This window comes from Mustelus asterias, chromosome 14 (genome assembly GCF_964213995.1).
Source record: "Mustelus asterias chromosome 14, sMusAst1.hap1.1, whole genome shotgun sequence".
In the NCBI taxonomy this organism is placed as follows: domain Eukaryota; kingdom Metazoa; phylum Chordata; class Chondrichthyes; order Carcharhiniformes; family Triakidae; genus Mustelus; species Mustelus asterias.
In genome coordinates, this window is record NC_135814.1 from 90,860,413 (window position 1) to 90,873,337 (window position 12,925).

The window sequence follows — 12,925 nt, forward strand, 5'->3', positions numbered from 1 at the left end:
TCCAAGCCACAAACCATTCTAACTCGGAGCCAGATCTTTGTTTCTTCAGTGGTTGGGTCAAAATCCTGGACCTCCCTCCCTAACAGCATTGTGGATGTATCCACAGCTTACCACCAGTTTCTCAAGGGCAATTACCAATGAACAATAAATGATGGCCAAGCCTGCAACGCCCACATCCCTGAAAAGGATTTTTAAAAACAAGGTTGTTCTGTTTGATAGGAAGAATAGGCATAAATAATGGGCCAGATCTTCCAATCGGTGGCAATGCTCTTTACATTGCTGCTGACTATAGAGATCATTGTGAGATTGCCTTTTGAGAACTTTAGGCTGGGACTTCCTATCTCGGCTAAAATATCAAAGCCTCCTTGCAGCAATTCAAAGATAACACTGACAAAGAGGAACAGAGGAGAGAACACCATCTTTTTACGACAGCTGCCATATTCAGGTAAATTCTTAAAGGTCTCCAGTCTTCCAGTGGGGTTAGTGAGTTGGTAAGTGGGTGATTCAGTGGGCGTCTTGGTAAGTGAGTGGATGGATGAGTGAGTGAGCAGATGAGTGGTTGATTGAGTGGTTGAATTAAGTGAGTAAGTGGGTGAGTGGTTGGATGAGTGAGTGAGTGGGTGATGGGATGAGAGTAGGTAGTTGGGTCAGCGTTAGGTAGTCACACAGGATGTTTCTTCAGAAGGAACTCTTCAAAATGCAGCTAATGAAACAACAACAAAACTTACACCAATTTATAAATCAAAAAAGGGTTTAATAAAGAAACATCATTACTCCAAACTTGGGGCCTTGCCCTGGGCCACTCCAAGCTACCCACAATTCTACATAGTTCCTTATTTATAGTGAATCAGTTGGTCAGCTAACTTTTATATCACTCTGTGATTGGTTCCATGTTTTACTGGGTCAGCTGACCCTTACATCTTATTCCCATTGGTCATATTACATCCAATACAAATTTGTCACTGGTTCCATTCTAACACAGGATGGTTGGGTGCGGGGGGGGGGGGGGGGGTGGGTGGTGGTGGGGGAGTGGTTAGTAGTTGAATTGGAGGGGTGTTTGTGGGTGTGGGATTGGTGGGTTGGGTTACAGTAGACATTGGGATACTGAGTTATGCCATAGATTAAACAGAGTAACAATTTTAGGGTAGGTATCCAGATGACTAAGGCACATCTAGGTTACGTTGCCAACACTGAGATCAGTGGAAGAAACTTCTGCCGAGGATTTGGGGCAGCCCAAGGGGAGTTTAAACTTCCAAGGCATGTGATGCACCAGGACACCATAGGGTCTCGACATACATCAGCAGCTCAGTGCATCCCTGCTCCTGATCTGGAGGATCAGGAGATCTGGCCCAATAAGTTTCAGTAAGAAGTCTCACAACACCAGGTTAAAGTCCAACAGGTCGTGTCGATGATCCGGCACGTCTTACAGAGGTTGCTGTGGCAGGGTTGTGGGTTGTGTGGTGTCGTGGTCACTGTTCTCCTAAAGGCTGGGTAGTTTGCTGCGGACAATGGTCTGTTTGAGGTTGTGCGGTTACTTGAAGGCAAGAAGTGAGGATGTGGGCATGGCCTTGGCAAGATGTTTGTCTTCATCAATGACATGTTGAAGGCTCCGGAGAAGATGTCGTAGCTTCTACGCTCCGGGGAAGTACTGGACGACGAAGGGTACTCTTTCCGCTGTGTCCCATGTTTGGCCATCATCTCACGTGAGAATACCATCCACCAGGTACACGGTACATACTCTTGCAACTTGGCCAACATTGTCTACCTGATACGCTGCAGGAAAGGATGTCCCGAGGCATGGTACATTGGGGAGACCATGCAGACGTTATGACAACGGATGAATGAACACCGCTCGACAATCACCAGGCAAGTGTTCTCTTCCTGTCGGGGAACACTTCAGCGGTCATGGGCATTTGGCCTCTGATCTTCAGGTAAGCGTTCTCTAAGGCGGCCTTCACGACACACGACAACGCAGAGCCGCTGAGCAGAGACTGATAGCCAAGTTCCGCACACGAGGATGGCCTCAACCGGGATCTTGGGTTTATGTCACACTACCCCGACGAATTGCCTGGGCTTGCAAAATCTCACTAACTATCCTGGCTGGAGACAATACACATCTCTTTAACCTGTGCTTAACCCTCTCTCCACTCACATTGTCTGTACCTTTAAGACTTGATTACCTGTAAAGACTCACATTCTAACCATTATTTTGTAAATTGAGTTTGTGTCTTTATATGCTCTGTTTGTGAACAGAACTCCCACCTGACGAAGGAGCAGCGCTCCGAAAGCTAGTAGCTTTTGCTACCAAATAAACCTGTTAGACTTTAACCTGGTGTTGTGAGACTTCTTACTGTGTTTACCCCAGTCCAACACCAGCATCTCCACATCAATAAGTTTCAATCAGTGGACAACTATTAAATGTTGGTGTTCAATAGAATTTGGGTGGTACACAAACCACAATAGTTAACATGCAGGTGCAACAAGGAATTAGGAATGCAAATTATACGTTGGCCTTTATTGCAAAGGGGTTGGGGTACAAAGGGAATCATGCAGCAATTGTAAAAGGCTTTGCTACATTAGAATAGAACCATAGAATCCATACACCGCAAAAAGAGGCCCTTCAGCCCATCGAGTCTGCAACAAATCTTCAAAACAGCATCTCCCCCACCCCTGCAAGGGGGACTTAGACTGAGTATAGGTATGGAGAGACTGCTTCCCCTGCCCAGAGAGTCTGGAACCAAGATTTATACTCCTGCTCTTATTTCATATATTCTTAAGCACCGTAATTTATATGCTGACTCCATGTTTACTTCACTTTATGATCCAGGTCAATTGATGCAGTAGAGGCACTGAAACTCCCCGGCGTTGTTGACATCATTACTGTTCAGGATGTTCCAGGGAAAAATAAAGTTAACATGCCGTTTGATATGGAGGAGATTTTTTGTATGAGTGAGGTAAATTCTGCATCTTTATTCAATCCCTCTATCAGACTGGGTTATGTTTATTATTCTCCTAATAAAATTACACTTAAATCAGCCCTGGCTGATGCCACTACTGTTGTATTGACATAAGCACAATTCTGCAAAGAAGTTAACCCTAGTGATGTGCAAAACATTTGCTCCAAATTTTCTCCAATCCCCCCAATCATCCCCTTCCTCCTTATCTCCCCCTTCCTCCTTATCTCCCCTCCCTGTCTATCATCTCATTAATCCTTTCTCATCTACATTCCTTTCCTTTGGTCTTTCCCTCTCTCTGATCCCCTCTCCCTCTGAACACTCCTTCTACCCGATCACTCTCTCCTGAATCTTTCACAGTAAGAAGTCTCACAACACCAGGTTAAAGTCCAACAGCTTTATTTGGGAGCACAAGCTTTCGGAGCTCTGCCCCTTCATCTGGTGAGTGGAGAGTTGGGTTCACAAACAGGGAATATATAGATCCAACTCTCCACTCACCTGATGAAGGGGTAGTGCTCCGAAAGCTTGTGCTACCAAATAAACGTGTTGGACTTTAACTTGGTGTTGTGAGACTTCTTATTGTGCCTACCCCAGTCCAATGCTGGCATCTCCACATCATGAATCTTTCACCTGATTCTTGATCTACCCCTCATCTACTCCTCCTTCTCGATCTTCCCCCTCCAGTCTTATCACGCCTCTTCCTCTGATCATTCCCTTCCAATCTCTCCCTCCCTTCTGATCTTTTCATCTGGATGATTCCACTCACTTCTGAATATCCTCATCGACACCCTGATCACCTCCTTAACCCCTCCTACCTCCTTCCCAATTGTTTCTTCCTCCCGGACATAGAAACGTAGAAATCCTATGATACAGAAGGAGGCCAATTAAGCCAAGAGCCGGAATTCTCTGGCGGATTTCCCGCCAGCGTGGGGTGACATCAACGGAAATCCCTATTGACAGCTGCAGGACCAGAGAATCCTGCCGCTAGCAAACAACACGCCACCTCCCGCCGGCAGGAAAGGGAGACCAGAGAATCTTGCCTCATTTGCCTGTGCCAGTGAAAAAGAGCCCTTCAGCCTAATCTCACTTTCTAATTCTCGAGCCATAGCCCTTTAGGTAAAAGTACTTCAAGTGCATATCCAAATGATTTTAAATGTAATGAAGGTTTCTTCATTTACCACCCTTTCAGTCAGTGAGTTCCAGATACCCAATACATTAGTGTTGAAAAGTTTTTCCTCAACTCCACTTTAATCCTCTGTCAGATACTTTAAATCTGTTTATCAATCTCTTTGCTGAGGGAACTATGTTCTTCTGATCCACCCCATCTGAGTTCCTCATAATTTTCTAATTTTCAATTATATCTCCACTTGGCCTCCTCTATTGCAAAGAAAACAGTCCTACCCCAACCAATTCAATCTTTCCTCATAGTTAAATTCTCCATTCTTTGCAGCATCCTCACAAATCTCCCCCGTATCCTCATTAGTGTGATCAGATGATTCTTGTAATGTGGTAACCAGAACTATATGCAGTAGCCGAGCAGCAGCCTAATGAGTGTTTAAGCATTTCTAATATAACTGCCCCGTTCTTACATTGTATGCCTTGGCTACAAAAGGGAAAAAAAAACTGCGTGGGCGATCTTACCAAAAAAATTCGAAGTCCCGAATGAACGTGAAAACGGGAGAGATTTGTGCCTTGTTTTTGGGCATCTTAAAAATGGAATCTTACCTGACTTTGTCAAAAAAATCTTGTGAAACTTGGAATCCGCCAGCAGAGGGAGTGGGTGGACCTAAATCTCCCAAAAGCCAGCATATAGCAGCAGAGGGTGCAATTGCGCATGTACAGATTTCTGTGCTCATTGAGCAGAGGAATCTGTCACAGTCTCTTTCAGCTATAACTGGCCTTCTGGCTGATCACCACCTCTTCCCCGCTGCCGCGGGGCTCTGCGGATGATCGCCATCTCCCCTGTCCTGACTGATCACCACCCCCCTGCCTGGAACAATTGCCATCCCCTGCACCTGGATTGATCGCCAACCCCCCCACCTGGACAGATCACCACAAACGTCCCCCCAGACTGATCACTAACACCCCCTCACCGATCACTGTTGCAGAGGGCAGCGGTCCCCCTCACTGATCGCTGCTGCAGAGTGCGCAGTGGTGTCTCCCCTCCCCGCCCACTAATCGCTGTTGCAGAGTGCACAGCGCACCCCCCCCAACCGAATGGCCCACCCTCAGTATGGCCCTGCTCCCCTCAGGCCTCACTCCCTTGGCACTGCCAGTGTCCCAGGCTAGCATGGCCAGGGTGCCAGGCTGGCAGTGCCAGCGCACTTCCTCTTCCCCAAGCCTCCTGGGGGGGGGCCTCAATGGCTTCCAATTCGACCAGTGAGGCCATCATGTCTGGCTCTGTTGATGGGGACCATACGTGATCTTCGCTGAGAGGACCTTCCCTGGCTAGGCCGCAGAGGCAGGTGAGCCCGGACAATTGTGTCCCAGGCTCACTAATAATATTTGAATCACATTTAAATGTGATTTAAATATTGGGATATCTGGTGCTGGTAGATCATGAGAGGTAAGAAATCAGGCGCAAGCTTTCGGCTTTCACGATCTTACCGGCTCAACCCACCCATGGGCCTGCGGGGCGAGGAGGTAAGATCACCCCGCATATGTATTCTTAACCAGTTTATTTACCTGTCCTGTCACCTTCAGGGTTCTGTGGACCAGCATTCCATAAGCACTGCTCAATATCCTGCCATTTATGGTCTATTCCCTTGCCTTGTTTGCCTCCCAAAACCATTACCTCACATTTCTCCTGATTGAATTCCATCTGCTACTTTTCCACCCACCTGACCACTCCACTGATATCTTCCTGAAGTCTCCAACTTTCTTTGTCACTATCAGCAACATTGCCTTTTTTTTGTTTAACTTGCAGTTTTTGATCATAGAACCCCTACAGTGCAGAAAGAGGCCATTTGGCCCATCGACAGTGCACCGACTCTCTGAAAGGGGATCACACCCAGACCCTCCCATCCGCCTTGTCCTCATAACCGTGCGTTTTTACCATGGCTAATCCACCAAACATACACACCATTGGACAATAAGGGGCAATTTCGCATGACCAACTACCTAGCCTGCACACCTTTGTACAGTGGGAGGAAACTGGAGCACCTGGAGGAAACCCACGCAGACATGGGGAGAACGTGCAGACTCCACACTGACACCCAAGGTCAGAACTGAATCTAGGTCCCTAGCACTGTGAAGAAGCAGTGCTAACCACTATGCAATTATGTTCCCTACAGTTAAGTCTAAATCTATAACAAAAACCAAAGGGTCGAGTACTGTACCCTACAGAGTCTATGAAGAGGTCATATTGCACTCAAAACATTAACTCTGTTTCTCCACAGATGCTGCCAGGCCTGCCAAGTTTTTACAGCATCATCTGTTTTTCCTTTACTCTGACATAACGTTCCCTTAACAAATGCTTGCTGACTGTTGTTGATTAATTTATGCCTTTTAAATGAATATTTATACTGATCCCCTGTTGAGACAGCAACCTGCCTGGAGACACCTTCTGGGGTTGATGCTGAGGGTCAGGCAGTTGCAAAGTTTCTGCACACAGCTATACTTTGAGAACACTGACACCCTCTGGACTCAGTTCATGCCCTTAACATGCTCTATTCCACTTTACAGGTAACCTGTGTGGGACACATCATTTGCGGAATTGTTGCCAACAACCAGGTGTGCGCCAAGATGGCAGCTGCAGCTGTGAAAATAATATATGAAGATCTGGAACCTCTTATCCTCACTTTGGAGGTTTGTGCTCGAAAGGACAGGAGGAAAAGATAGAAAAAATGGACTCCAATTAACATAGACAATTACAGGAAATCCCAAACTACCTCACATCCAATAAAATAGCTCTGAAGTGTAAAATTCCATAGATACATAAATCATCTGACCGTCATGTTTACGTTCCATCCAGTAACTCACTCCTGGATATCTATTATTCTACAAACCACCCAAAACCCTGAATTATAGTCCAGCCTGTAATTCACTCTCTTATTATAAATGACCTATCTGAACCTCTCGATTAGTTTCCAATAAGTAGCTCACTCCTGAGTAGGAGTTATCTATAGACCACCAAGTCCCTTAGATTACAGCCTATAACTCACTCATGGGCAGCCGTTATTTTCTATAAAATCCACCCAAATCCTCTAATTATATGCCAGCCTGCCACTCACTCCCAGGTACTTGTTATTCCATATGCAATCCATGAGAGTCAGACAGTTGATTCCAGTCATTTAGTTGATTGTGAGTAATTGGAGGGCAAGGAATGTGAAAGGTGTTATTGGAGGGTAATTGTGAAAGGATGGGCTTTATACTACCCAGAAGGACAAGAGCAGCAGAATATGGGAGCACCACTGCCTGCAAGTTTCCCTCCAAGCCACGCCTCATTCTGACTTAGAACTATATTGCTGTTCCTTCACTATCACTTGGTCAATATCTTGGAACATCCTTCCAATCAGCATCGTGGCTTTATTTATGCCACATGGACAGCAGCGGTTCAAGAAGGCAAGATTTTTTGGCATGGTAATCTAACTTGGAAAATTCATTCTGCACATGTCAGACCTGGTAAGAAGTCTCACAACACCAGGTTAAAGTCCAACAGGTTTATTTGGTAGCAAATACCATAAGCTTTCGGAGCACTGCTCCTTCGTCAGATGGAGTGGATATCCACTCCATCTGACGAAGGAGCAGTGCTCCAAAAGCTTATGGTATTTGCTACCAAATAAACCTGTTGGACTTTAACCTGGTGTTGTGAGACTTCTTACTGTGCTTACCCCAGTCCAACGCCGGCATCTCCAAATCATGTCAGACCTGACAGCAACTCTCAGAGAACGTCTACAAAATGATGTGGAATGGCACTGTGAAAAAATTCACCAAGGAGTTTTGACCAGTCTAAAGAGACCCAGACACCAGGGTTAAATATTATGATGTCAGTCAGCCAATCAAGATATCAGTGGATGCCTCAAAAGCCGGTCTGGAAATTGTCCTCTTGCAAGATGAAGCACCAGTACCGTACAGGTCAAAGGCAATGATTGAAACACAATAGTGTTATGCCCAAATAGAGAAACAAATGATAGCAATTGTGTTTGTCCGAGAACGCTTCCACCAGTTTGTCTATGGTAAAGGCCTGGAGATAGAGTTTGATCATAAACCTTTGGAAGTTTTACTTAAAAAACTCCTGAACTGTGCACCACCAAGAATCCAAATATTTCTGCTCCATCTGCAGAAGTACCAGGTCACAGTTAAACACAAACCAGGCAAAGAAATGTATATCACAGACACTCTGTCATGTGCATACCTACCAATCATGGAAGAAGGAGAAAGAAATGGAAGCACAGGTTCACATGCTGACAAAGAACTTACCTGTGGCCAAACTGGGTGAGATCCGGAAGTGACCAAGAACAACAGCAACTTGCCAACTGGCTGTCCCACACATTGGAGCGGAAACCTTTTTGCTACACAAGAGTATTGGAACTTTAGTGAGGAACTTCATGTAACCGTGGGAATACTTTTCAAGTGAGAAAAGGTAATAATTTCTACAACACTGAGGGAAAAAAAATGCTGCAACGCAGATATTAAAGTCACCTTGGCATAGAAACCTCCAGGAGAAGAGACTGAGATGCAATGTATTGGTCTGGAATGGGAGCACAAATCACAGAAATGGTGAATGTGTGTGCAATGTGCCAAAAGTACAGTAAATCCCTTCAACCATACAGTGTTCCACAGAGGCCCGGCAGAAAATTGGAGTGGACTTGGTCACATTTAACAACAGTGTATACCTACTAGAAGTAGATTATTACTCAAAGAGTTTTTAGTCTGTGCTGCTGAGAAAGGATAGTAAGAGCATCACTGTAATAAGTAATTTGAAATCAATTTTTGCTCACCATGACAGATATCACTAATGTCCTTTGGGGAAGGAAATCTGTTGTCTTTACCTGGACTGGCCTACATGTGACTCCAGAGCCACAGCAATATGGTTGACTCTCAACTACCCTCTGAAATGGCCTAGCAAGCCACTCATTTCAAGGGCAACTAGGGATGGGCAATAAATGTTGGCCAGCCAGTGATGCACATGTCCCAAGAATGCATAAAAAAGACCTGAAATACTCATCTCAGACAATGGTCCACAATTCACAGGCACTGAGATTTGCAAATTTGCATAGGACTAGGAGTTTTGCCACATTGCGTCAAGTCCCCAAGAACCACAATCCAATGGAATGGTGGACCTTAAAACACCTGTTGACGAAGGTGAACATATATGGAAGAGACCTCTACCTAGCCCTACTGGATTTCAGGAAGTGGATTCAGAAGGAAGGAGAACCAAGGTGCAGACTCCAAATGGATGGCAGTAGAGGAGAAAGAAACTGAAAATTCCTATGGAAAATAAAGAATGACCCTGCTCTGAAAGTGGGGCTGAAAAATCAAGAACCAGAATCCACCAGTGAAGCAACAGATAACCAGACAAAGTCTGAGAGTTCTGAAAACTATCTAAGGAGTGAAAGTGACAGAGCCGGAGAAGACCCTTTGTCCTTCAAAATCATCTCTGTCACTGTTCAGAACATCCAGTGGAAGAATTGTAAACAAAATACTGAGATACAGCTATGAGGAAAAGACAAAACAGACTGGTCAAAACAGAGTGTGAAAGAATGGATAAGAGACTGTGTACTTGAGTAGAATATGATCTCAGTCTAATTTGTTCTAACAGAAAATAGTCTGAAGTGTTTTTTGAAAATATCAAGATAATAGGTGGTTTTGATTGTGGACCCCAAAATTAGATACTATATGGTACACTCTATATTGCATGTGCAGTTGAAAGTCAGGTAACACATGTTAGAGAAGGTTGGAACAAAGCTGCAGATGCCTTGTATTTATGTGTTCATGATTAGAAAATATATTTTTAATAAAGTTAGTTTACATTGATGGTGTCAGTCCTGCATCATAAAAATAATGTGGAGATGCCGGCGTTGGACTGGGGTAAACACAGTAAGAAATTTAACAACACAAGGTTAAAGTCCAACAGGTTTATTTGGTAGCAAAAGCCACACAAGCTTTCGGAGCTCTAAGCCCCTTCTTCAGGTGAGTGGGAATTCTGTTCACAAACAGAGCATATAAAGACACAGACGGCCTCAACCGGGATATTGGGTTCATGTCACACTATTTGTAACCCCCACAGTTGTGTGGACCTGCAGAGTTTCACTGGCTGTCTTGTCTGGAGACAATACACATCTTTTTAGCCTGTCTTGATGCTCTCTCCACTCACATTGTTTTGTTTCTTAAAGACTTGATTAGTTGTAAGTATTCGCATTCCAACCATTATTCATGTAAATTGAGTCTGTGTCTTTATATGCTCTGTTTGTGAACAGAATTCCCACTCACCTGAAGAAGGGGCTTAGAGCTCCGAAAGCTTGTGTGGCTTTTGCTACCAAATAAACCTGATCATAAAAATAAGACAGGAGATTTTGTAGTGGTATAAGGAAGCACAGTAGGGGATTTGGGAAGAATGGGGCGAGGGAACATGGTAGGAGATTTATGAGGAATGGAGTGAGGGAACACAGTGGGAGGTTTGAAAACAGAGTGGGATGAGGAAACACAGAGGGAGTTTGGAGGTAAAGTGGGGTGAGGGAACACAGAGGGAGGTTTGGAGGTAGAATTAGGTGAAGGAACACAGTGAGAGATATGGGGGCAGAGAGGGTGCAAGGGAGCACAGTGGGAGGTTGGGGAGAGTGAGGTAGGAAGTAATATGGGAGGTTTCGGAGGAATGGAGTGAGGGAAACAGAGAGGTTTGGGGGAGAGTTGGGTAAGGGAACACAGTGGGAGCTAGGTTTACGAGGATCTCAGATTGTAGTTGATTGCATGAGGAGAGGTCAATGTTCTCTATAATTTGAAGAACAGCTGTGTTTGGGCCTGTTATGATACAATCTCCATAGTTCATATAGAATACCCAATTGTAATGGAAGGTAAATAAATGTCTGTGCTTTTAACATCTGTCCTTAGGATGCAATTCAGCACAAGTCCTTTTTTGGCCGGAGGAAACTGGAGAATGGAAATGTTGATGCTGCATTTGAAAAAGTTGACCAACAGCTGGAAGGTACAGTTAAAGATTGCACAGCTCGATAGATTGTTACAACGTGATTATTCACAAACAGCATTTTAACTTTTGTAACAATGTTCCATTTATAAAATAGGACTGTTTCAAGCTGTAATCATACTGAGGTTCACTGGCTAAGGGCAGGATTTTCTGGTCATGCTTACCCAGAACTGGTAATTTTCACCTGAGGTCAACGGACCTCTAAATGGTCTGTCAAATTGTCTGTTCCGCTCATGAACATTCCCATGCCAGGCGGGACCAGGAAATGAACTGCTATATTTTTGACTGAGTGGCTATTTTTCCTTTGGTGAGTTAGAGGCTGTGGTGGGTTGTAGTGCGCAAGTATCTTTGTATACAGTTATCCAAGCCTAACTGGCTTCAGCCTCTAAGACATCTCCTCGAAACTGAACCACTGCATAGTTATGGGACGGTGGTCTGTGTCTGCGATTTTCCGTGACATTAGCAAAAAAAAACAAGCCTGAAGATTGGAAGCATTTTAGCATTCTGCCATGGATACTGAGAAAAAGACTAAGAAAAGAAAAATAGAATGAGAATAAACTAATGAGAAGCATTAAAAAAATTGTAAAAGTTTCTATGGGCATGTAAAAAGGAAAAGATTAGCAAAAACAGATGTGAGCCCATGAAAGTCGAAGTCAGGAAAACATAAAATGGGGAATAAGGAAATGGAAGAGAATATGAAACAAATACTTTGGGCACAATCTTACGAAAAAAATTCTAAGTGCCGAACGAGCGAGAAAACAGGACGGAATGGCGCCAGTCTTTTCAGCGAGCTGCGATTCACAATCTTATGGCACTTGGTGCAAAACAAATACCAGGATGTAATTTTTGCCAGCCGGGGGAAGGGCTCACTTTGGTGAGGGGGGCGGGGGGGGGGGGGGGGAGGCAGAAACTGAAGCTGGTTGTGAGCTCTTGGGGCACCATTGTGCGGGTACTAGGAGATCTCCTGCCGCCCCAGACTTCACTTACCCCACGGACTGCTCTCCACCCCCACAACACCATGTCGATCGCCCCCTTTGCTGGTCTTGCCTCCACCTTCCCCTACTCCCGCTCCCCACTAATTGCCCCCTGCACCTGTCTAACCCCCTACCCCACTCATCACCTCCTGTACCAATCTGCCCCTCCCATCTGCCAAATGACCCACCAATCAACCCCGTCTGCAGAGTTCCCCCCCTTCCCCTATCACCCCTGTCCACACAGTTCTCTTCTGCCCGATCACCACCCTTGCAGAGCTCCCTTCCTCCCCGCTCGACACCCTGGCAAAGTTCCCTCTCCCACACCTGTGGAGCTCCTATTACCTCCCCCCTCATAGCTCCACCCCCTTCAAGCTCCATCCCCACTCAAGTCCCACCCCTTTGGTACTGCCCTTGGCACAGTTGTGGACCCAGTGGGCACTGCCAGGGTGCCACTGCCCATGGGCACTGCCCAGCTCTGCCCCTGACCACCCGGAGGTTTCAATGGCCTCCGATTCGCCCCGGTGAGGCCATCATGTCTGGTTTCACACTGGTGGAGACCAACTGTGATTCTCGCTGGTAAGAAGCTTGACCACCGAGCAGTTAAGTTCAAGTGAGCCTGGACGATGACATCTGTGATGAACTAATGACATGCAAATAATGTCGTCAATATTGAAATTGGCTTTGCACCCTTTCTGCGCAAGAAGCCGATTTCACCGGCAAAACAGGGCTGGTACGATCAGGGGAAGTGTGAAACTGGGCACGTTTCTTATTTTTTGACTTACAGAATCATAGAATCCTGACAGCACAGAGGGAGGCCATTCAGCCCATCAGGCCTGCACCAACAACAATCC

At 45.4% G+C, this 12,925-nt stretch overlaps 1 protein-coding gene across 5 annotated transcripts in view; it reads left to right on the forward strand.

Moving 5' to 3' along the window:
* The window catches only part of LOC144504089 (aldehyde oxidase 1-like), a 190,488-nt gene that overhangs the window by 108,411 nt on the left and 69,152 nt on the right, over positions 1-12,925 (forward strand). For all 5 annotated transcript variants that reach the window (XM_078229257.1, XM_078229258.1, XM_078229259.1 and 2 more), the window contains 3 exons: positions 2,828-2,954; positions 6,639-6,761; positions 11,007-11,100. In XM_078229257.1, the coding sequence (XP_078085383.1) occupies positions 2,828-2,954; positions 6,639-6,761; positions 11,007-11,100 (344 nt within the window). The remainder of the gene's footprint in view (positions 1-2,827; positions 2,955-6,638; positions 6,762-11,006; positions 11,101-12,925) is intronic.